Source organism: Giraffa tippelskirchi, chromosome 5, assembly GCF_054371585.1.
Source record: "Giraffa tippelskirchi isolate mGirTip1 chromosome 5, T2T-mGirTip1v1.2.pri, whole genome shotgun sequence".
NCBI classification, from domain to species: Eukaryota; Metazoa; Chordata; class Mammalia; order Artiodactyla; family Giraffidae; genus Giraffa; species Giraffa tippelskirchi.
In genome coordinates, this window is record NC_137279.1 from 71216821 (window position 1) to 71240919 (window position 24099).

The 24099-nt window shown below is 43.8% G+C and overlaps 2 protein-coding genes across 10 annotated transcripts in view; one reads left to right on the forward strand and one right to left on the reverse strand.

Moving 5' to 3' along the window:
* The first annotated feature begins 18 nt into the window (after nucleotides 1-18).
* Nucleotides 19-24099, forward strand: part of LOC145506681 (uncharacterized) — a 141078-nt gene continuing 116997 nt past the window's right edge. Inside the window, exons 1-5 of the transcript XR_014054163.1 lie at nucleotides 19-50; nucleotides 3342-3416; nucleotides 4603-4668; nucleotides 8512-8566; nucleotides 8773-8841. The gene's annotated coding sequence lies outside the window, so the exon portion shown is untranslated. The remainder of the gene's footprint in view (nucleotides 51-3341; nucleotides 3417-4602; nucleotides 4669-8511; nucleotides 8567-8772; nucleotides 8842-24099) is intronic.
* The window catches only part of LOC145506682 (uncharacterized), a 28546-nt gene continuing 19911 nt past the window's right edge, over nucleotides 15465-24099 (reverse strand). For all 9 annotated transcript variants that reach the window (XR_014054170.1, XR_014054168.1, XR_014054169.1 and 6 more), the window contains 4 exons: nucleotides 23053-23100; nucleotides 17894-17979; nucleotides 17361-17481; nucleotides 15465-15714 (listed from right to left, as the gene is read on the reverse strand). Coding sequence is in view for 5 of the 9 variants with exons in the window: in XM_081491935.1 (XP_081348061.1) it covers nucleotides 15703-15714; nucleotides 17361-17481; nucleotides 17894-17979; nucleotides 23053-23100 (267 nt within the window). In the remaining 4 variants the exon portion in view is untranslated. The remainder of the gene's footprint in view (nucleotides 15715-17360; nucleotides 17482-17893; nucleotides 17980-23052; nucleotides 23101-24099) is intronic.

A 24099-nucleotide genomic window follows, 5' to 3' on the forward strand; every position in this document is an offset into this window, starting at 1 on the left:
GGGCGTTCTGACAAAGTCAGTGGAGCAGGGATCGTCAGGTGGACAGTGAGGTAAGAGTCAATCTTGGCCTTCTCCCCAGGGGGCTCCAGTTCATCCAGCCTCAGACCAGTGGGTGATCTGAGGGTTCAGGGGACATGTAGGGGGCTGTGTCCTGCTGATCTCCAGAGCCCTCACTGTGGACCCTACTGGCCGCGCCCAGGCCTTGAGGAGGCAGTGACCCTCTCCCCGTCTCTGCCACCTCCTGGCAGCCCTGTCTGCCTGGGATGCCATCTGCAGGACCTGCTCCCACACCCCCACCACATGGCCGGCCTGAGGAGCCTGAGGGCCAGTTGGGTTGGGCACCCGGCTCCCTCAGCGATGACGGCTGAGCAAGGTCTGAGGACCTGGCCCTGAGGGCGCTGCCAGCTGAGCTCTGACTCAGCCAGGACTGGACCCTGGAGGGTAAGTCGTGCCTCAGGCCCTGCCCTTTCTTGTCAGAACAGAGCCTAACACCCATGAGATATTTAGGGGAACAGTTACCTGACCATGACCTGACCCCCAGAACAAGGGGTCTGACACCGAGATGTTTACAATTCAGCACGCCCCTGCCTCACCTTCCTAGGAAAGGGCGTCACTGAGAGCTTTCAGGGAGTTTGGGGTTTTTAAGGCATGAGCCACTCCTCTGCTTGCAGGGCCCTCAGTACATCTTTCTGGGCTCCACACCCTGACCTTCTGTTCTTGTTTAGCCTCCCTGTAAGTTGGGCATAGGGACTTCTTTTTCAGTAAAAGGCAGAGCTTCAGTCAGCGTAATTGCCTGTTTGTTTTTGCCTATAAGGAGAGATGCCAAATGACCAGCTCAATACCAGTTCATAAAATGTGGCCAATGGTTTGGTGGAATGATCAGGGCACAATTGTAAGATTCACGAAGAAAGAGTCCTGAAGATGGTATGTAGATAGATGTCTTTGGAAACAGGATAGTAAGATAATTTTGTTCCATGTGAATTAGTAAAAACAAAACAAAACAAACAGAAAAGAGGGACTTTAGCAATCAAGTGACTAAGACGGCCTCTACTATGCACGTCTGTCAGCATCCTGCTCAGCCACCTCTGTCGTTCCCCAGTGACTCATGAACAAAGCAGCTCTGGTGACAAGGATGGGATCAGCATAAGCTTAGCAATGCTGAATTCCACCCCCAAGGCTGGCCTGGCTATAGACACTGTTGAATGTCCATATACCAACAATGGAGACTGACGCTGAATCCTCTGAGGGGATCAGCCAGCTACTTGGTGGCAGACTGACTACCGTATATCCCTTTCTTTATAGAATTGGGAAACATCTTGCTTTTAATGGAAAATACACTTACTCAGAAAATGAATTTGCTTTCCTTGTCCACAGTGCTTGCCCCCAGACTACCATGACTGCTGTATCCACTGTCATGGTTTCCCACACAGCTTTGCTTCTGAACTAAATCCTCCAGAATTCCCTTTCTAGTGTTTTTCTACTTTGGGTAGGCTACAGGAGATACACTCCTATGAAATTTCAAGGAGGCTGTGAAATAACTAGTTTATAGTGTGTTCATACACTTCCCAGAGACTCAGTTATTCTCAGCAATGCTGTGTGGGAATTTTGCGACTGTAATTAAATTAGTTTAGTTAATCAGTCCTAAGCAGTCAGTTTTATTAAAAGATATATCATCCTGGGTGGGCCTGACTTAATTAATCAAAAGGCATTTAAAAGAAGGTGTGTGCCATACACAAAAATAAACACAAAATGGATTAAAGATCTAAATGTAAGACCAGAAACTATAAAACTCCTAGAGGAAAACATAGGCAAAACACTCTCCAGCATAAACCACAGCAGGATCCTCTATGACCCACCTCCCAGAATATTGGAAATAAAAGCAAAAATAAACAAATGGGACCTAATTAAAATTAAAAGCTTTTGCACAACAAAGGAAACTATAAGCAAGGTGAAAAGACAGCCTTCAGAATGGGAGAAAATAATAGCAAACGAAGCAACGGACAAAGAATTAATCTCAAAAATATACAAGCACCTCCTGCAGCTCAATTCCAGAAAAATAAACGACCCAATCAAAAAGTGGGCCAAAGAACTAAACAGACACTTCTCCAAAGAAGACATACAGATGGCTAACAAACACACGAAAAGATGCTCAACATCACTCATTTTCAGAGAAATGCAAATCAAAACCACAATGAGGTACCATTTCACACCCATCAGAATGGCTACTATCCAAAAGACTTCAAGCAATAAATGCTGGAGAGGGTGTGGAGAAAAGGGAACCCTCTTACACTGTTGGTGGGAATGCAAACTAGTACAGCCACTATGGAGAACAATGTGGAGATTCCTTAAAAAACTGGAACTAGAACTGCCATATGACCTAGCAATCCCACTGCTGGGCATACACATTGAGGAAACCAGACTTGAAAGAGACACGTGTACCCCAATGTTCATTGCAGCACTGTTTATAATAGCCAGGACATGGAAGCAGTCTAGATGCGCATCAGCAGACAAATGGATAAGGAAGCTGTGGTACATATACACAATGGAATATTATTCAGCCATTAAAAAAGAATACATTTGAATCATTTCTAATGAGGTGGATGAAACTGGAGCCTATTATACAGAGTGAAGTAAGCCAGAAAGAAAAACACCAATATAGTATACTAACACATATATATGGTATTTAGTTAATCAGTAAAGATCACCCTGTATGCGAGACATCAAAGGAGACACAGATAAATAGAACAGTATTATGGACTCTATGGGAGAGGATGAGGGCAGGATGATATGGGAGAATGGCATTGAAGCATGTAAATTATCATATGTGAAACGAATCTCCAGTCCAGGTTCGATGCATGATACAGGGTGCTCGGGGCTGGTGCACCGGGACGACCCGGAGGGATGGGATGGGGAGGGAGGTGGGAGGGGGGTTCTGGAAGGGGAAAACATACACACCCATGGTGGATTCATGTCAATGTATGGCAAAACAAATTCAATATTGTACAGTTAAAAAATAGATAAACTAATTTAAAATAAAAAAATAAAAAATAAAAAAAATGACAACATCAATTAGAAACTGTGGTCAGGAGCACATTCTTCAGAAGAAAATTTTCCTTCTTGAAATAAAATGTTCTAATTGCTGGTCAAAATGGGCTCGAGAGATATTTCAGGACAAGCTCGTGCCTTTCCCACAGGCATCCTCTCTGTTTTCTTTTGGGGCTGTGGACTCAACAACAAATTCCCATTTAGTTTTCTGAGAGCAAATATGAGAATGAAAGACCTGTATGCACAGTACACAAGATGCTGACACCCTCACACTGTTGTCTTCTCTCTAATCTCAGGTGGATGGTACAGCCAACAGAAGCAATTTGCATGCACGGACATCCCTCTGCTGAGGAACAATCTAGCTGATGAAGGTGAGGTTCTCTTGCTGGCTCTGGTTGGAGAGGAGCCCTGATCCCAGGTGCCTACTGGGGGTGAGGGCTGGGAGTGCAGAGCAAGAGACTGATCCATATATATATATATATGGTGGTCTCTGTGTTCACAGAACCCAGGGGAGCTATGGGCAGATTAACAGTGGACTTTTGGCCCAGGTATTAGTAAGAAAGTCACCTCGAGACCTACATCCTTCTGTCAACTTACAGAGAGTTGTGTAGGTTCATGTAGACAATACAGGTCTCATCCATCAGTGCACGTGTCACTGAATAAACAGATAAGAGTGGGGAAAATGTGTTATTGTATCGGGTAACATTACCTTTCAAGTGATCAATTCCTGCAGCACATACCCAAGGGTTAGTGGCAACAAAGAACTCAAAATAAAACTTGATTGCTAGCCTGGTGAACATGAGTCTTACTGCCAATCTCCTACATGGATTACAGACAGTCAGTGCTTACCTGGTGCTTTCTATAAGTAACTGTCCCAGCAAACGTATGGTCCTTGTGAGTATGGAGAGACACTGACTCTGTGGACATGCACAGCCTGTATAGAAAAACTGATATTGATAGACAAATATGATATTATTGATAGTGGCTGTATTTAAATAGTAAGAATTCAGTATTATCAGATCTTGTATATTTGATTTTCTTTAAGACAAATGATAAGTGAATAAATATAGTAGCATACTTTATCCAGGATTGAATTCCGTCCTCTAACAGAGATTACTTTTAATCAAGAACAAAGTCTCATAGAAAGCATGCTAATTAGAGTAGCAGCAACTGTGGATCCAGGAGGAAGAGTGATCTGGGAAAAATCAACAGACCGTGGCAATTTAGTAGGAGCTCAAAATAAGCAGGAGGACTCGTGGGTCTCTTTTACTGAACAGTATCATGTGCTTTAGAGTTTTCCTTTTTTTTGTTTTTTTCATTGAATATGTCCTTTTGATTAGGTTCCTCTTAGCTAGAAAGCCAAAGCTCTGTTTTCATCTCCTTCCTCCTCTACTTTCCTTCCTCCTCTAAAGAGGATGGATGGACACAAGTTCAGCGCATGTTTACTAAACGTCCACATCCGAACACACCACCCCATGTCCACACACAGAGAAAACCCCCTAACCGGTTTCCAGGCAGCCTCTCCAGTGTTCAAATAGCCACTCTGTGTCCCTCTAGGTTTTACTGAGGACCTGCCAGTCAACCCAACTCGTGACAGGACAGAAGAGACAGTGTTTCTCCAAGGCAAGCCTTTTTTTGTTTTCAAAAAGTAGATTTCGTTTATGAGTATTGAGGGTGTTCATTCTGGATATAGACAATTCCCTTGATTGGGATAATGTGGAGTGAGAGTCTTGTTACCAACTCATGATGCCTCAGTTCACAGTATATTAAAATTGTTAACATCTGTTACACTCTGTAGAGTAGAGTTCTCTCTCTCCTGGAGCAAATTTCCTCTAGGAAAGGAATTTGGTAATTTCCAACCCAAATGGACTTGGAAGTTCCATCCTCCAGGCAAAGGTCTTGCCTTTCATCCTGAGTGTGTGTCCTCTGACCTTGCTGGGTACCCTGGACTCCACCACTGCTCCTCATCAGGTTTTCTACTGTCCTCAAATGAACCAAAGACTGTGCCTCCGTGTGACTTTATCCTCATTGTGTCTTCTCTTCTGTATTTGTATCTGGCCCTTTCTGCACGTGAAAGCAATATGTATTCTAAAATCTTTCACTTGGGAAGAAAAAGCTTTGTAGATGAGAAAGTTGAGGCTTTCTCGCTGATTTTAATGTAGAGGGAAATTGTTTTCAAATTCCTGCTGGTAATAAGTGTAGGGGCCCTGGTAATAGAAAGTAATTTATAAATAGAGTAATATGGCTGATTGCTGTGGTTCCAGGAAGAAGCTGCATTATGGTTAATAGTGTAAGTTTCTGTCCATGGGAATGGATGTGTCTCTATGTGTAATGTGTAGTGTGATTTTTGTGTGTGTGAATATTTTTGTGTTGTGGTTTCCTTGACGTTTGTCACCCTAAACATCACTGTTACTGGTGTCAACTTCCCCACATAAATTCCCATCACCACTGAATGAGTGTGTATATAAAATGAAAGTATACACATTCACTATTTACATTGATTTTATATGAAGTGAACATCCTTTAACCTGGAAGACAAATTCATCACTACCCAAGAAAATGTTTACAGGGATTTTTATAATTTTTATTAAGTTTTTACTGACTGTGCTGGGTCTTCTTTGCTGTGCAAGCTTTTCTCAACTTGTGGAGAGCGAGGCCTAGTCTCTAGCCATGGAGCGTAGCCTTCTTGCTGTGGAGGCTTCTTTGTTGCAGAGCACGGGTTCTAGGGCTCTGGGGCTGCAGTAGTTTTGGCCTGCGGGCTCAGTAGCTGCGGCTTCTGGGTTCTAGAGCACAGGCTCAGTAGTTGTGGTGCATGGGTTTAGTTGCTCTGCGGCATGTGGAATCTTTCTAGACCAGGGATCGAGCCTGTATCTCTTGCATTGGCAGGAAGATTCTTACCACTGAGACACCAGGGAAGCCCTACAAGATTCTTAATGAGCAAAACTGTGTTTCAGAAGCCCCCTTACTGGGTCAATCACACCTTCATTTAATAGTAAATCTCATCTCTTAGTGGTCTTATGGGATTTTGATTGGTCATGATTCATCACTCTGCCATGTGTCCCATTCACAACCTTTCCTTTTAGAGCCTCTGAATGAATCCTCCCCCCTCATCTCAGGTACTTAGTACTGGAGAGGCTCCTTCCTTCTGCAGGGAGCCCCTGCTAGTTTCCACATGCCACACCCTTTTCTTGAGGAATCTGGGGAAAGAAGAGCCTTCACAAATAGATGGAGGAACTTCAGCCCAGTTTTGACTCTTGAGCTTTCAAGTGTCCAGTCAGCCCTGTTAACTCCATGCACTGTGTCGTTCAGCTGGTCTCTAGAACTTTTCCATCTTGAAACTAAAATTTTATAAACATTGAACAGACACTCCCCGTGTTACCTCCTCCCAGCTCTTTAAACCACCCTTCTGCTCTCTGCTTCTCTGAATTTTCCTTTAGATACCTCAGGTAAATGGAGTCATGCAATATTTGTCCTCCTCTGACTGGCTTATTTCCCTCTTACCAGTGTCCTCCAGTTTTATTCATATTCCTGCAAATGACAGGATTTCCTTCCTTATAAAACACTGAGTCACACTCCAGTGTATGTATACACCACATTTTCTTCATTGATTCATCTGCTTTTGGGCACAGGGCAGTTGTTCTCTCTTGGTTGTTGTGTATAATGTGGCAATGGACATGAGGTTATATATATCTCTTGGACACTGTAGTTTTATCTCCTTTGGACATGAACTGAAAAGAGTGATTTCTGGATCTAATGATAATTCTGCTAATAATATTTTGGGGGACTTCCAAATTGTTCCATAATGGCTATGCCATTTTAATTCCATAATGGCTATGCCATTTCTACGAACCGGGTACAGAAGTTCCACTTCTCCACATCCTGGCCAATATCTGGGTGTTTTTCTTCCTCTTTTCTTTTTTAATGATACACATTCTGAAAGGTGATATTTCCCTTTGACTTGGTTTCCATTTCACTGATACTTAGTGATGCTGAACACTTTTCCTACATGTATTGATCACTTCTCTGTCTTCTATGAAGAAATATATATTGAAGCTTTATACACATTTTTTAAACTCAGTTATTTGCCTGCTGTTGTTTTGAGGTTGAATTGTACTCATTTCTTATATATTCTGCATATTGGTCTCTTATTCAGATACAAAGTTTGTAGATACTTCCTCTCATTCTATAAGTTACCTTTTTTTTTCTGTTGATTGTTGAGAAGACTGTTCTTTCTTCACTTGGTTATTTTAAGTCCTTGGCAAAGATCATTTGGCCACACATGTGTCAATTTATTGGAGATTCCCTTCTTATGGTTCATTGGTCTCACTGCCTATTTTGTTGCCGGTAGAACACTGTTTTGACTGCTATGGCATTCTTATGTGTTTTGAATTCAGGAAGCCTTAAGACCACATTGTTCTTTGCTCTCAAGATTATTTTGTCTCTTTGGGTTACTTTTGGTTTTCATAAGTATTTTGGAATGAATTCTCCATTACATGAAAATGACATGAGATGTTGTGAGAGGTTTTGATATATATGTACATCACTTTTAGTAGTATAGAAAGTTCAACAACACTAAATATTCCAGTCTATGAATATGCTATGTCATTCCAATTACTTGTCTCTTTTTTGTTTCAACAGTGTCCTATGATTTTCAGTGCACAAATATTTCACTTCCCAAGGAGACTTTTCCACTGCCTTGCTTGGATCCTCTAGAGTCAGGGATGGGAAAGATGAGCTCATGAAGACAGTGAAATTTCCTCCCTCCCCTCTATACCTGCCCTCTTGTTACTTGTAGTACAGGAGCTCTGGGCCATGCTCTTCACTTCTGCCTATAAGTGAGCCACCTACTGGGAATTTTCTTTGGATCTGAGTGTTCACCTTACTACAGGAATGTCCACAAGGACTCTCCCAATGCCTGGTCTGGGTCCAAGACCCCAGATACCTACAAATGATCATCTCAGGCCATACAACCTTCTGCAATAAAGAACAACTACAACAAATAGTTCAATGCTTTTTGCTTATTTTTGGAGCTCTTAGAGCTGAACTTTGCAGTGTAGTAGTCACTAGTCAGATCTGCCTATCTATAATGAACATATTTCAAGCAATAATTAACTTTAAATTAAAGAAACAACAAAAATCATGCAATTGCTTGGTCTCACTATCCGTATTTCAAGTGTGTCCATAAGAGTTGGAATTTCAGGTTGGTAAGCTTGAAGGTAAGAGCAAAACTGGGCCTGTAAAAGTGTAAGGTTGAAAGGTGATTCTCTCAGCATTTCTCTCTCAGGTGAAATTTTGCAACCATGATCAAAGTCTTGTTGAAGGGCTCTGACTCTGCAAAGCACAGTTGAGGCCTGAGAACCCAGAGTGAAGACAAGGGAGAGGCTGTGTGAGCCAAGCAGAGGAGGAAAGATGGATGGGTCAGCTTGTATAATAAGTGTATTACTGCTCATGGTTGTCTTTCTACAGAATGGAACGTGGAGAGTATTTGTGGCAGTGATGTGGAAGAGAATGCAACTCTAAGGTGAGACTTAGAGAGACAGGGTTCCCAGACCAATCAGGTCGTACCTGTTTATTTTGAAATGAAGGAAGGTGAATATAAACTGAGGAAGAAAAGAAAAAGTGTAGAATTGTGATTTTTTTTCATATTTTAATGATGAAATAGAGCTATGTGTCCATGTGCTTTATTGTGCTGTACTTAGAGTCATCCCTTCTTGCTTTTCCATTTAGAAATGTCCTTTCTCACAAGACTCCTCTTTCATTGCCTTTTCACTGTCAAATATGAAAGCTTGACACCTGGTAAGTACCTGCAGGGTATTATGTACAAGGGACTTTGTCTTCATCTTTAAATGCTCCTGTGATAATCATATCCTAGTGGGCACAAGTCTCATAGCTACTGAAGACCAAGTTCTTGCAGTGAGTGTCAGGTGGTGGGTGAGATGTGAACCCTCTCCCTCTGCATTTTCAGGACGTGTGGCTTCCCCTCATGTTTGTCCTCACTGTTTATTCCTCATGTAAAGGGTGCTCTCGGGGTTGGATGAGTCAGAGCTCATGTACTCTGGCATCCCTGCCTGGACTGAGTCTCCTGGAGCTCATCTCAGCACCGCACCTCCCCAGGGATGCTGTGCTGAAGGTGCTTCCTCGTGAGAGCAGTCCATGTGCCCCTAGAGAGCAGCATGGCCATGGATTCTAGAGACTGTGAAGGGGCCGCTGGCTTTCTTTACACATTTGCTCTCGCAGCCCTGCTGACCTGGTCTCTTGGCACTGACCAGACCTAGGTCAGAGACTCAGAGCAGCAGGACCTGGGGTGACTGCTCCCTTTAGAACCCACTACTCCCTCCAGACAGCCCTGCCCCTGCTCCCCACAGCCCAGTCATGCCCACCTTGTGACCTTTCCTCAGATGTTCCCAGGTGTCATCTTCCCAGTCCTTGCAAGATTGGGGTAAACCCTGGCAGGTGCTGTGTGTATATGAAGCTTCACTATCTGTAGAACTTTGGGGGCACCATTTCATACTAAGAAAATTTGGGCACTTTAATTTTAATATTCTTTTCATCCTCTCTAAGAGGCTAAGAGTCTTATGCAGTTATTTTGAGAATTAAGTTTCTCCCAGTAATCTAAAGTTATCTCAGCCATAGGACACTTATTTTTTACCTGAAGTTGGTTGTGTGTCCAGTCTGTTGTGAAAAATGTTGCAGTAAATTTAGGATTGCATATATTGCTCTGTGATGCTGATTTAATTTCCTTTGTATGTATATCCAGAACTGTGTTTGCTGAATCATATGATATTGTTTATACTTTTATAAGGAACCTTTGTACTGTTCTTTGTGGCTCAGCTGGTAAAGAAACCACCTGCAATGCAGGAGACCTAGGTTCAACCCCTGGGTTGGGAAGATACCCTGGAGAAGGGAAAGGCTACCCACTCCAGTATTCTCGCCTAGAGAATTCCATGGACTGTATAGCCCATGGGACGCAAAGAGTCGAACATGACTGAGCAACTTTCACTTTCCACAAAATAGCTGCACAATTTACATTCCTACTAGAAGTGTACAAAGGTTTCAGCTCCTCACATCATGGCCTTAACCTCTTAATTTTTTACCTTTATAATGCTCAACATAACAGGGCGTGAGGTATTGATTTGCATTGCTCTGATGATTAGTGAGGTTGAAAACCTTTTCCTGTGTATTTTATTCATTTGTATGTCTTGCTATGGAAATGTCTGTTTAAGTCTTTGCACAGTCCTCAACTTGTTTATCTACCATTTTAATTTTTTGTTTGTTTTGCATTTGAGTTGTGGTATTTTTTTATATATTTTGAGTATGAGCTCTTTATCTGATATTTGGTTTGTAAGTTTTCTGTAGGTTATCTTTTTGTCCAACTGATTATTGAAGAAACTAACCTTTCCCTATTTTGTTGTCTTAGAACCTTGGTGAATTTCATTTGACCATGAGTTTACTCGGGGCCTTTTATTTTGGTCTTCAGGGCTATACATCTGTTTCTGCCAGTATCATACAGCTTTAAATCCTATATCTTTGTAATGTATTTTGAAATCAGAGGTGAGAAATCTGATCTTTGTTCTCAAGATTATTCTGTCTATTTGGGGTCCTTAGTGGTTCCACATATATTTTTGGACTTGTTTTTTCCATTTCTATGAAAATGACATTAACATTTTGATTGGAGTTGCAATGAATTTATACTTCGCTTTCTGTAGTGTACAAATGTCAACAGTAGTAACTCTCAAGTCTATGAGCAAGATATGTCATTTCAGTTCCTCGTGCCTTGTGTCACTCTCTCAGTGTGGTGTGTAGTGTTCAGTGTGCTGGTCGTGTCTCTCTGAAGGCCCTGTGTCCCTCCCTCCCTGATCTCAGAGTCAGTGGTGGAGGGATGGGCTCGTGAGGAGACACAGTGTCCCTCTCTCCCTCCTCACCTCTTCTCTGATGATGTTCAGCACAGGCACCCTGGGCCCTGTGTCCATACCTGTCCCCTCAAGAGGAACACCTGCTGGGAATTCCTCTAAGATCTGGGTGTTGACATTGCCATTTCAGTGTCCCAAAGGCTCATGAGTACCTGGGATGTGTGCGTGAGCCCAGGAAATACCTATAAATGAATCACCAAATCAGGCCGTACAAATACTCTGCAGAAGCTGTTAGGCTACCCTTCACGGGCTTGCAAGCCCTGTACTTGCCTGGACTTGAGGCCAAAGAAAGATACCAGAACCAATGACAGAAATACCAAAGTAAAATAGATGGGATGTCCTGCACGTCTGAAGTGAAAGGGTCCTGGAGAGACACCCACTACGGTAGCAGGTAACAGGAAGAACACAGCAGAAGCGTTCTTCACCCTGGGGGAATAGGGAGTCTACCAGTTAGTTACAGGGGGAATTAACAGCAGATTGGCTCATTGGTTAGCAGGGAAACCAGCAGAGGGCCACAATCCTCTTAGCCTTTCAGGCTAAAACCTTTCATCAGGCACCAGTCTTTCCTTTGTTAATCAGCAAACAGCCATCTTGAAATGGCCAGACAATGCAGGTGAAATAGCAAGGAGCGGGATGGTAGCATCCCATATATATTGTACTGGCTGTGCTGGGTCTTGGTGGCTGCCCAGGCTTTTCTCTGCTTGTGGAGAGCGAGGCCTACTCTCTAGTTGTGGTGCACAGGTTTCTCACTGTGGTGGCTTCTTTGTTCCAGGGCGTGGGTTCTAGGGCTCTCGGGCTTCAGTTTTGGCATATGCGCTCAGTGGTTGCTGCTTCTGGGATCTAGAGCACTGGATCAGTAGTCATGGCCCACTGACTTAGTTGCTCTGCGGCATGAGAATCTTCCCAATCAGGGATCAAGTCTGAATCTCCTGCATTGGCATGCAGATTCTTAACCACTGAGCCACCAGGGAAGTCTACAGGATTCTTAATGAACAAACTCCATTTCAGGATCCCCCTTACTGGGTCAATCGCAGATTCATTTAATAGTAAATCTCACCTCTTAGTAGGTCTCATGGCATTTTGATTGGTTGTGATTCATCACTCTGCCACTTCCCCCATTCAAACTCTTTCATATTAGAGCCTCGGAATGAATCCTCTCCCCTCACCCGAGACACCTAGTCCTGGGGTTGGGGGCTCCTTCCTTCTTCAGGGAGCCCCTGTTGGTACCCACATGCCACACCCAGTTCTAGAGGAATCTGAGAACGGAGGAGCCTCCAGGCACAGAGGAAGTTCAGTCCAGTTTTGCCTTGTAGATTTTGATGTGTCCAGTCAATCCTCTTAACTCCATGCACCCTGTTGTACAGCAGGTCTCTAGAACTTTTCCATTGCAACTAAAACTTTGTAACTATTCAACAGACACTCCCCATAACAGACACTCCCCGTATCAACCTCCTCCCAACTCTTGGAACAACCTTCTACTCTCTGCTTCTCGGAGTTTTCCTTTAGATACCTCAGTTAAATGGACTCATGCAGAATTTGTCCTCCTTTGACTGGCTTATTTCACTCTTACTAATGTCCTCCAGCTTCATGCATATTGCTGCAAATGACAGGATTTCCTTCTTTTTTAGACTGAATCACAGTCCACTGTACATATACACCACATTTTCTTTATTGATTCATCAGCTTTTGGGCACTGGGTTGTTTTTCTATCTTGATTGTTTTACACAGTGCAGCAATGGACATGAGGTTGTAGATCTCTCCTGGACATTCTAGTTTTATCTCCTTTGGACATAAACTCTAGTAAGTGATTGCTGCATCTTATGATATAGTTTTCTTAGTAAATTTTTCAAGGACCTCCACTGTTTTCCATAATGGCTATGCCATTTCAAATTCCTACCAACAGGGTAGAAAAGTTCCACTTCTCCACATCCTTGCCAGCATCTGTTTTATATATTTATACACATATAAAATGTGCATCCTCAAAGGTGATATCTCCTTTTGGCTTTGTTTCCATTTCTCTGATGCTGACTGATATTGAGCACTTTTCCTATATGTATTGATCACTTCAATGTCTTCTATGAAGAAATGTCTATTGAAGCTCTTTACACATTTTTTAAACTCAATTATTTGCCTGCTGTTGTTTTCAAGTTGAGTTGTACCTGTTTCTTATATATTCTGGATATCGGACCCTTATTCAGTTACAAAGTTTGCAGATGCTTCCTCTCATTATGTAGGTTGGTTTTTTATTCTGTTGATTGTTGAGGAGACTATTCTTTCTTCACTTGGTAATTTTAGAACCCTGACAAAGATCATTTGTCCACCTGCTTGCTGTCCAAGGAACTCTCAAGAGTCTTCTCCAGCCACAGTCCAAAAACATTACTTCTTTGGTGCTCAGCTTCTTTATGGTCCAACTCTCATATCCATATTTGACTATTGGAAAAACCACAGCTTTGACTAGTTGAATCTTTGTTGGCAATTAATGTCTCTGCTTTTTAATACGCTGTCTAGATTTGTCATGGCTTTTCTTCCAAAGAGCAAGCATCTTTTAATTTCATGGCTGCAGTAACAACCATCAGCAGTGATTTTGGAGCACAAGAAAATAAAATCTGTCTTTGTTGCCATTGTTTTCCCATCTATGTGCCATGAAGTGATGGGACCGGATGCTCATTTTAGTTTTAACTTCAGTGTTTTGAATGCTGAGATTTAAGCTAGCTTGTTCACTCTCCTCTTTCACTTTCATCAAGAGGTTGTTTAGTTCCTCTTTGCTTTCAGCCATAAGGGTGGTGTCATCTGCATATCTGAGGTTATTGATATTTTTCCCGGCAATCTTGACTCTAACTTGTGCTTCATCCATCCCAGCATTTTGCATGATGTACTCTAAATATAAGTTAAATAAGCAGAGTGACAATGTACATCCTCGTCGTACTCCTTTCCTAATCTGAAACCGGTCTGTTGTTCCATGTCTGGTTCTAAGTGTTGCTTCTTTACCTGCGCACAGATTTCTCAGGAAACAGGTAAGTTGGTTTGGTATTCCCATCTCTTGAAGGATTTTCCACAGTTTGTTGTGATCCACACAGTCAAAGGCTTTGGCATATTCAATAAAGCAGAAGTAGATGTTTTTTTCTGGAGCTCTCTTGCTTTTTTTATGATCCAACAGATGTTGGCAATTTGATCTCTGGTTCCCCTGCCTTTTCTAAATCCAACTGGAACATCTGGAAGCTCACGGTTGACATACTGTTGAAGCCTGGCTTGGAGAATTTTGAGCATTACTTTGTTAGTGTGTGAGATGAGTGCAATTGTGCTCTAGTTGGAACATTCTTTGGTTTTGCCTCTCTTTGCAATTGGAATGAAAACTTTACAGAAATGCTTAGCAACTTCTCCATGGATATAAACATTCTCATTCATGCATGATGCTGTGCTTAACAATAAGGAGTAAACACTGTAAACAACAAAAAGTAGAGAAAAAAAAATTCAAGTTTTGAAAGGACATCATACGTCAGAATTGAGAAAACTCAGAAATCAGTGTGAGGAACTCAGAAAATAATAAGAAAAAGTTAAAAAATCACTTTGAAAATGAAAGTGAAAGTAGGAGAAACACACTGAGAAATAATGCCTTATAAGAAACAGTAGATGAAAAGAAGAGCCTCTTAAAAAAATATGTCTTTTAGAAAACTCCTGGAAAATAAATCAAGGAAAGAGATGTAACATATTTGATGAATATGTTAAAAGTGGAAGATCATCATAAGAGATCTGATAAGTGAATGATTGCTGTTGTTCAGTTGCTCAGTTGTGCCCTACTCTCTGCAGCCCCATGGACTGCAGCACAATAGGCTACCCTGGCCTTGTATGAATGACGGGAGTCTCTGAAAGTAAAATCACAGCAAGGATATACAGCAAATATTAAACATTATGATGCAAAGTTTTCTGGATAAAAGGGTTTGAAGCTGTTTATTAAAAAGAATAATGGGTATATTCTTGCAATGACTAATAGCAAATGAACTGTAGTAAAGCTACTAGGTTTTAAAAATAATAGTCCTTTGGGTAGCTGGAATAAAAGAGAGGGAGAAATATAAGGGAATAAAAACTAGAATTTTAAGAGCCTTTTTGGAGAGAAATTCTTTGTGTTAGAAGAAAAGAGACAAACACATTTAAGTAACACAAGGAGAGAAGTGATGAATTATGAACTTTTTACCAGCCAAGCAGAATGAGTTTCAAAAGTCCTTACATGCAAATAATGAAAGATCTAGAGTATATTGATCTCCTATGACTAGTGGAATGAGCAGACGTGAGAAAACAGAATCCTTAAAGACAATGACATGCGGACAGATATAAGGACTAAATTTGCAGTTCCTTACTCAGCAAAGACTGAGTTGTGTGCGAAGGTGGAGATCTTGGTGGTGGACACGAGGGTGATTGCCTTACAACAATTCATTAAGTTCTACCTCTGTTGAGGTTGCTTTTCCATACATGTGTGTATTTTTACAAAAAAGTATTTAAAAAGTAACAAGATAGATTAAAAACTTTAATGAAACACCTTACCTATAAATATTGAACATAGAGATACATACAGAACTTGTAGATAAACTAACACTAAATCTATACAACAAAACAACTTAAGTTATACTAAATGAGGGCTCTCAGGAAAGAAGCAGTGAGGCCTCCCATGGTCTGGTCCAGATGAGGCTCCTGGTGCTGTGGCGGCTCCATCCCCTCTGGGGTCCAGAATGGGGTCCAGGTCTTCAGGAATTCAGCGTAGAGCCTGCAACATGAACACAGGTGATGGAGTCCCTGGGAGGTGCACTGTCAGACAGAGGAGGGTTCCCGGGGGAGGGTGTGCAGGACCCAGAAGACTTCCCAGGATCTTAACTTGGCTTTGGGGCTCAGATCTGCAGGGCACTGGGTCTGTTTGCTGGTCTTTTCTGAGGATGCTGTCTGTGAGCGGGAAGTGTTTAGAAATGTCCCACAGAAGCAAGTACACCTGGGCATCTGGCTGGCAACCCTCAACTGATGGGTCCCCCGGATAGTGAGACTCAGGCAGACGAACAGGGCATTCTGGGATCCAGGACTAAAAGTTTGAGTCCCCTTTTCATTTCAAGCCCTGGGAGGAGCATGAGGTGAGATGACACAGGGATAGGAGAACCTGCCACCCACCCTACACTCAGTACAACTGCTCCTGAGACCTGAGTGCTGGAAATGGACAGACACCTGGGGTCTCTCTTTTCCCTAATAATCCTTTCCAACCCCCAGCCAAACTCTTCTGAGGTTTATGATTTTAAACTGGCATTATGTTGTTGTAATAAAAATGTATATTTTATATGTTTAGCATATTGCGGCATTAAAATTGACAAAAGACACTGCTTTTTAAATGGTAATAAAACAAGATATGTTATTAATGACAGACTTGGAAAAAAATAAAAGGAACATGAGTAACTTGAATCCTGCCCCTCATCCCAAGTGTGCTGCTCCGTCTCTTCAGTCGTGTCTGACTCTGTGCAACCCTATGGATGATAGCCCACCAGGCTCCTCAGTCACCGGGATTCTCCAGGCGAGAATACTGGAGTGGGTGACCATTTCTTTCTCCAGGGGACCTTCCCTACCCAGAGATCGAACCCGAGTCTCTTTCCTCTCTTGCATTGACAGGTGGGTTCCTTACCACCAGCACCATCATCCCAAGTGTACACGGCACTGAATTGCATTCTGGTGTTTCTTTATTTGGGAATTGGAAACACACACAGAAAAAAAAAACAGAACCTCCAACTTCAGGTTGAGAAAAGGTGCCTGAGGTGACCAAGGACCCCAGGGTTCCAGAACCCGAGGGACCCCAGACTCGGGCACCCCCAGGCTGGCTGGGATCCTCAGGACCAGGGAGCACCCAGGGATGCAGAGCTGCCAGGTGACCCCCTGCCTGCACGAGCTCTGGTCTCCTTCACTCTGATCCCAGGAGCCAGGACTGGGGATGGAGGGGCTGCCCCAACCTCTCTCTGCAGCCGGTGATGGACTAGGGATGCCCGTTGTTGCCTTTAGGGGGGTTGGAGGGCAGAGCTGGATACTGCTGAGGGAGATGAGGAAGCCCCCAGGGGGGACCTTCAAAGAGAACACACTGGAACGGCAGCTCCTGGACTCCTACACACAGTGGCCCCACAGTGCCCCCCCGCTTCACCGGAAATATAAGAGCTGCAGGCAGAGCCAGACAAGCAACCTCAGGGGCATCTGGGGATGGGACCTGTACCCTGGGGAGATGTGCTCAGGGCATCCTCCACTCATCTGCACGGATTGTTACCACGCTCTTGTTTCCACTTTTGTGGTCACACACAGCAGCAGACCCTAGTATTTTTGCTGGTTATTCTGAAGCACCACCAAGCAAGTTGAGGACATGATGGAGACACATGACCTTGTCTGCCTCACCTTTTCACCCCAGGTCCCACGTTCACTCTTGCTCTTTCTGGTTTTCTTTATCATCATCATCATCATTGTTGATATCTTCAAAAGCATTCCCCAGGGAAACAACCAGAGAGTTTTCTGACATCTGGAAGGAAGAGATCAGTCAGGCAGGTCCACGCCCTGCCAGGGCAGCAAAGTAGCCATATGGAGGAGCCCAGGGCAGTGCAGACTTCATGGGGGCCCTTCAGCTGTGTGGGTCCAGACCTGCTGACTACAGCCTCAACTCCAGCTCAGGCCAGTTACAGTGATAAAGTCAGGTTCAAGGGTGCAGACATGAGGTCAGGAGACAGGGCGATGCTAACAGAGTAAGGGAATAGGGCTGCAGACAAATTCATAGATTTTATATAAGCTCCTAGGATCCCCAGTGTCTACAGGAGACCAGGTGCTCCAGGAGGATAATCATAAAAACATGGAAAGAGGAGATGGGGAAGGGATACAAAGAAGAGACTATGGATCACAAAAAGAAAATTTTAAGAGGTGTGAATGAAATAAATGACCTCCATATTTTTGCTCTCCTTCTTTGAGTGTTCATCATCTGCCATGCAATTTTCTGGTGTCTGAGGGCAGAGGCCATTTGGAGAGGCTGTGGGAAAACAAAGGGGAGATTTAGTCAGGATGTCACTTGGAACCCCTGGTGTCCTTGTCTCCAGGGACAACCCAGGGCCTCAGTGTTTCACCTCTTCAATGAAAAAGTGAGTCTCTGACCGCCAGCATCCTGTTGCCACCCTCAACTTGTCTAAGTGTGACCAGGAATGATGCTGTGACAGCCTGTTCCTCCTCCAGGCGGTCACTGTCTCCATGCATCTCTGCCCACGACCTTGCTTGCCTCCTTCGCCCGCTGCTTCCTCTCTACTTCCTTCCTCATTTCTCTCCTCTAGTCACTGTTCCTTTCCTTCCTCCTTGAACCTCCACCAACCCTAGAGGTTACAATGTGGACACATTGGAAGAAGGACCATGGGTGTATGGCTACAATCTCCAATCAGTCCATTATTTAATGAAACAATCCTTCCCTCCCAAGGAGGACCTGGGATGGACTTGAGAGTGTTTTGTGCCCTGGGGGAGGGAAGGACAAAAAATTCACATAACAGAGACGCTCTCGTTGCCAGGGGTGACCTTAGTTACTTGGGAGATACTTAACGCTCACAGCAAAACCTTTAAGTTTTGCAGGCCCAGGGGATAGAGACAAACACTTCCAATTTCACTTAGCCAGAATGATGTGACAAGGGTCACCCATAAACACATGGTAGCACCAGGTTTGCACTGAAACTTGGAAAATTGGGAGGGATGAGACGTGGCAAGGTGTAAGGAAAGGACAGAGGATGGGGCAGGACTGTCTGGATGGACCAGTGGGTTCTGACAGCAGCAGTGACCCCAGGACCAGCTGTGCTGGGACTGCTCAATCCCAGGAGACCAAGGTCAGCAGGGCTGTGAAAGCAAGTGTGTGAAGAAGCCCAGTGGACCCTTCACAGACTCTAGAATCTGCAGTTATGGAGGGTCTCTAGGAGCAGCTGGACATGGACCTCTCACACGGAAGCACCTTCAGCACATCAGCCTTCACTGGTTCGGAGGCTTCAAGAGTCCGAGCCCAGGCAGGGACCCAGATCCTGTGTCCTGTGACTCATCCACCCCTGGGAGTGCCTTCTACATGAGGGATTAACAGTGAAGACACACAAGAGTGGAAGTCACAATTCCTGAAAGTGGAGGAGAAGAGAATTGATGTGCACTACAGGGGCGTGGTCTCCAGTGTCAAGTGACAGTTTTGTGCCCACTAGGATATGGCCATCATAGTTCAACACGCAATAGAAAACAGAGTCTGCAGGGCACAATACCCTAGATGTGCTGACCAGAGACCAGGCTTCCATACTAGTCAGTGACAAAAGCAGGAAAAGGAAACTCTTACAGGAAAAATAATCTTTGAAGAGAAAAGCAAGAAAAGGTCATTAGAGCACAATGCAAGTCCAGGACATAATTTCTCTATCATATCATTAAAATATGAAAAGAATAAGTCTACACACATTTCCTTCTTCCTAATTTCATGTTCTCCTTCCTTAGCCTCCAAGCAGGGTGCTGCTGCCTCTGCTAAGTCGCTTCAGTCGTGTCTGACTCGGTGCGACCCCATAGACGACGGCCCTCCAGGCTCCCCCGTCCCTGGGATTCTCCAGACAAGAACACTGGAGTGGGTTGCCATGTCCTTCTCCAATGCATGAAAGTGAAAAGTGAAAGTGAAGTCGCTCAGTCGTGTCCGACTCTTAGCGACCCCATGGACTGCAGCCTACCAGGCTCCTCCGTCCATGGGATTTTCCAGGCAAGAGTACTGGAGTTGGGTGCCATTGCCTTCTCCACCAAGCAGGGTGTTTAACGCTAAATTTCCAGGAACCCTCTCCCATCGGATCCCAACTGAATGTTGTTTCCTACTTATGTCCCTTCCTCATCACTGCACCAAATGCTCTCCACAATGCATTCCATAGAAACACAACCATGAGCAACAAGGTTGCTCAAGTGACCCACCCACTTCTGCTCCGGTTGAGGCCCTGCTGGCTCTCACAGCATCACCCTGAAATTTTTCCTAGGATTCTGGAAAGACACTCCACTGTGGATAACAGATGGCAGTCATCTGTGTTCTGTCCAGTCAGAGCCCTTCAATAAGACACTGATTTCAGTTGCAAACCTAAAGACAGAGATGCTGAAAGAGTCAATTTTCAACCTCTCACTTCTACAGGCCCATTAGAGCTCTCACCTTCATGCTAACCAACCTGAAATTCCAAGTGGTTTTGACACGTGTAATACATGCCTTTAAGCAAATTATAACAGTCACATCTGGCTAGTGGCTACCACACTATAAAACACAACCACTATATAAGTTTATACATGTGCACGTGCTTAGTCACTGCGTCATGTTCAACAATTTGCGACCCCATGGACTGTAGCCCTCCAGGCCCCTCTGTCATGGAATTCTCCAGGCAAGAACACTGGAGTGGGTAGTCATTTCCTTCTTCAGGGGATCTTCCTGACCCAAGTTTCAAACCCAGGTCTCCTGCACTGCAGGTGGATTCTTTACCATCTGAGTCACCAGGGAAGATTAAATGAATCTGGAAATCAGTACCACTTGTTCTAACACTTCTGCTAGATTGTGGTAGAACAGTTTTTGGAATGCCAGGGGACTTTGTTACAAGGGAGGGTGTAGGGCTTCCCAGGTGGCTCAGTGGTAAAGAATCTGCCTAGCAATGGAGGAAACATGGGTTGGATCCCTGGGTTGGGAAGAGGCTTTGGAGGAGGATATGGCAAACCAATGTAATATTCTTCCCTGGAGAATACATGGACAGAGGAGCCTGGTGGCATATGGGTCCATGGGAATTCAAAGGGTCAGACAAAACTGAGTGACTGAGCATGCAAGGCTATATAGAGGATGTTACCACCCCTCTGCTATCTTCCCTCTCCTGATTATTTCCTTTGCATTTTCTGGCCATTTCAAGATGGCTGTTTGCTCATAGATTAACAAAGACAAGACTTCTGCCCCATGAAAGTATTTAGCCTGAGGGGCTAAGAGAGGGATATTACACTCTGCTGGTTTACATGGTAACCACCTTAACCAAGGAGCCAACCTCCTGCTCATTCCCACTGTAACTGGTAGACTCCCTATCCCCCCGAGTGAAGAATGCTGCAGCTGCTTTCTTCTGCCTGTCCCATGCTATCCACAGTAGGTGTATCTCCAGGATCCTTTTACTCCAGACATGGAAATCATCCCATCTATTAAACCTCTGATATCTCTGTCAACTCTGGGATCTTTCTTTGGTCTCAAGTCTAGATAAGCACAGGACTTGCACTCCTGTGAATTGTACCCCAACAGCTTCTGCAGACCATTTGACTGGCTTGATTGGATGATTCATTTGCAGGTATTTCCTGGGCTCATGCACACATCCCAGGTACTCATGAGCCTTTGGGACACTGAAATGGCAATGTCAACACCCAGATCTTAGAGGAATTCCCAGCAGGTGCTCCTCGTGAAGGGACAGGTATGGACACAGGGCCCAGGGTGCCTGTGCTGAACATCATCAGAGAAGAGGTGAGGAGGGAGAGAGGGACATCGTGTCTCCTCACGAGCCCATCCCTCTACCACTGACTCTGAGATCAGGGATAGAGGGACACAGGGCCTTCAGAGAGACACGACCAGCACATTGAACACTACACACCACACTGAGAGAGTGACACAAGGCACGAGGAATTGACATGACATTCCATGCTCATAGACTGGAGACTTAGTACTGTTGACATTTCTACACTACCTAAACCTAAGTACAGATTCATTGTAACAGCAATCAAAATGTTAATGTCATTTTCATAGCAATAGAGAAAACAAGTCCAAAAATATGTATGGAACCACTAAGAACTCCAAATAGACAAAATGATCTTGAGAACAAAGACCAAAGTTTCTCACCTCTTGATTTCAAAAAACATTACAAAGTTATTGGAATCAAAGCTGTATAATACTGATATAGAAACTGATGCATAGCCCTAAATATCAGAATTAAAAAAAAATCAAACAGGTAAACTCATGGATACAAAGTGAAATGAAATTCAGGAAGGTTCTAAGACAACAAAATAGGGAAAGGGTAGTCTCTTCAACAATCAGTAGGACGAAAAGTTAACCTACAGAAAAATTGCAAACCATATATCTCATTAGGACCTCATACTCAAAATATATCAGAAAATTCCACGGCTCCAATGCAAAACAAATACAAAAATAAAAGGTAAATAAATGAGTTGAGGAGTGTGCAAAGCCGGTGATCAAAACCATCTGGAGCTTTGGTCTGGAGGGAGTAGTGGGTTCTAAGGGAGCAGTCTCCCCAGGTCCTGCTGCTCTGAGTCTCTGACCTAGGTCTGGTCAGTCCCAGGAGGCCAGGTCAGCAGGGCTGCGAGAGCAAATGTGTAAAGAAAGCCAGTGGCCCCTTCACACTCTCTAGAATCTGTGGCCATGCTGGTCTCTAGGAGGACATGGACTGCTCTCACGTGGAAGCACCTTCAGCACAGCATCCTTGGGGAGGTGTGGTGCTGAGATGAGCTCCGTGAGACTCAGCCCAGGCAGGGAAGCCAGAGCACGTGTGCTCTGACTCATCCAACCCTGAGAGCACCCTTTACATGAGGAATAAACAGTGAGGACAAACGTGAGGGGACGCCACAAGTCCTGAAAATGCAGGAGGAGAGAGTTCACGTCTCACCCACTACCTGACACACTGCCAGAACTTGGTCTCCAGTGTCAAGTGACTGTGACAATTTTGTGCCCACAACGATGTGGCCAGCATAGGAGAATTTAAACATAAAGCCAAAGTCCCTCATACATAAAACCCTGCAGGTACTAACCAGAAGCCAAGCTTTCACATTTATCAGTGAAAGGACAAGGAAAGAGTAGTCTTGTCAGAAAGGACATTTTTTAATGGAAAAAAAAAAAGAGATGTCTTTAAGCTCAGTACAATATAGCACATGATCACATGGGTCTATAAAATCATTAAAATATGCAAAGAACAAATCAAAATTCTACACATCTTTCCTTCTACTTCCTCAGTTTATATTTACCTTCTTTCATCTCCAAAAGTTAGGTGTAACCCAAGTGGTCCTGGAACCCTCTCCCTGTTAATCCCACCTGAGAGTTGTTCCCTACCTGCATTCTCTTCTGCATCAGTGCTGCTAATACTTTCCAGGAAGCAGTCTGCAGAAAGGCAACCATGAGCAATAACACAGTTATTATACAAGTTGACCCACCCATTTCTCCTTCTCCGCTTGGCTCACATAGCATCTCCCTGGCCTTTCCTCCAGGTTCACAGACCTCCCCTGTGTTTGTGGAGTCAGAGCCCTTCAACAAGATGTTGATCCCAGTTGCACAATTTCATATGAGAGAGAGTCGCTTTAACCTTACACTTCTACAGGCCCAATATAGCTCTTACATTCAAGCTTACAAAGCTGAAATTCCAACACTTATGGACACACTGGAAATATGGCTACTGTCATCAACAAATGTGTGTTTTTTGTGACTTTTAAAAAATATGTTAATTATTGTTTGAAATATGTTAATTATAGAGAGGGAGATCTGACCAGTGGCCACTACATTGGAAAGGTCAGCTCTCATAGCTCCAAAGACAAGGAAAAGGCAACTAATTGCCTCTTCAGGCTTTTCTCTGTTGTAGACAATTTGATGCCCTGATGAGATCATTCATATGTAGGTATACCTTGGGCACTTGAACCTAGGCCAGGCATTGGGAGAGTGCTTGTGAGCATTCCAATAGTAAGGTGAACACTCAGATTCAAAGCAAACTCCCAGTAGGGGGCTCACTTGTAGGCAGCAGTGAAGGGCATGGCCCAGAGCTCCTGTATGACAAGTAACTAGAGAGTAGGTACAGAGGGGAGGGAAGGGACATTCACAATCTTCAAGAGCCCATCTTTCCCATCTCTGACTCTAGAGGTCCCAAGCAAGGCAACACAAAAGGCCACTTAGGAAGTGAAAGATTTGTGCACTGAAAACCATTGAATACTTTTGAAAGAAAGAAGAGACAAGTAATCAGAATACCATACCATATTCATAGACTGGAATGTTTAGTGTTGTTGACCTTCCTATACTCCTAAAAGTGATGTACATATATATTGAAACCACTCACAAAGTCTCATGTCATTTTTATAGAAATGGAAATAAAAAATCCCCCAATACTAAAAC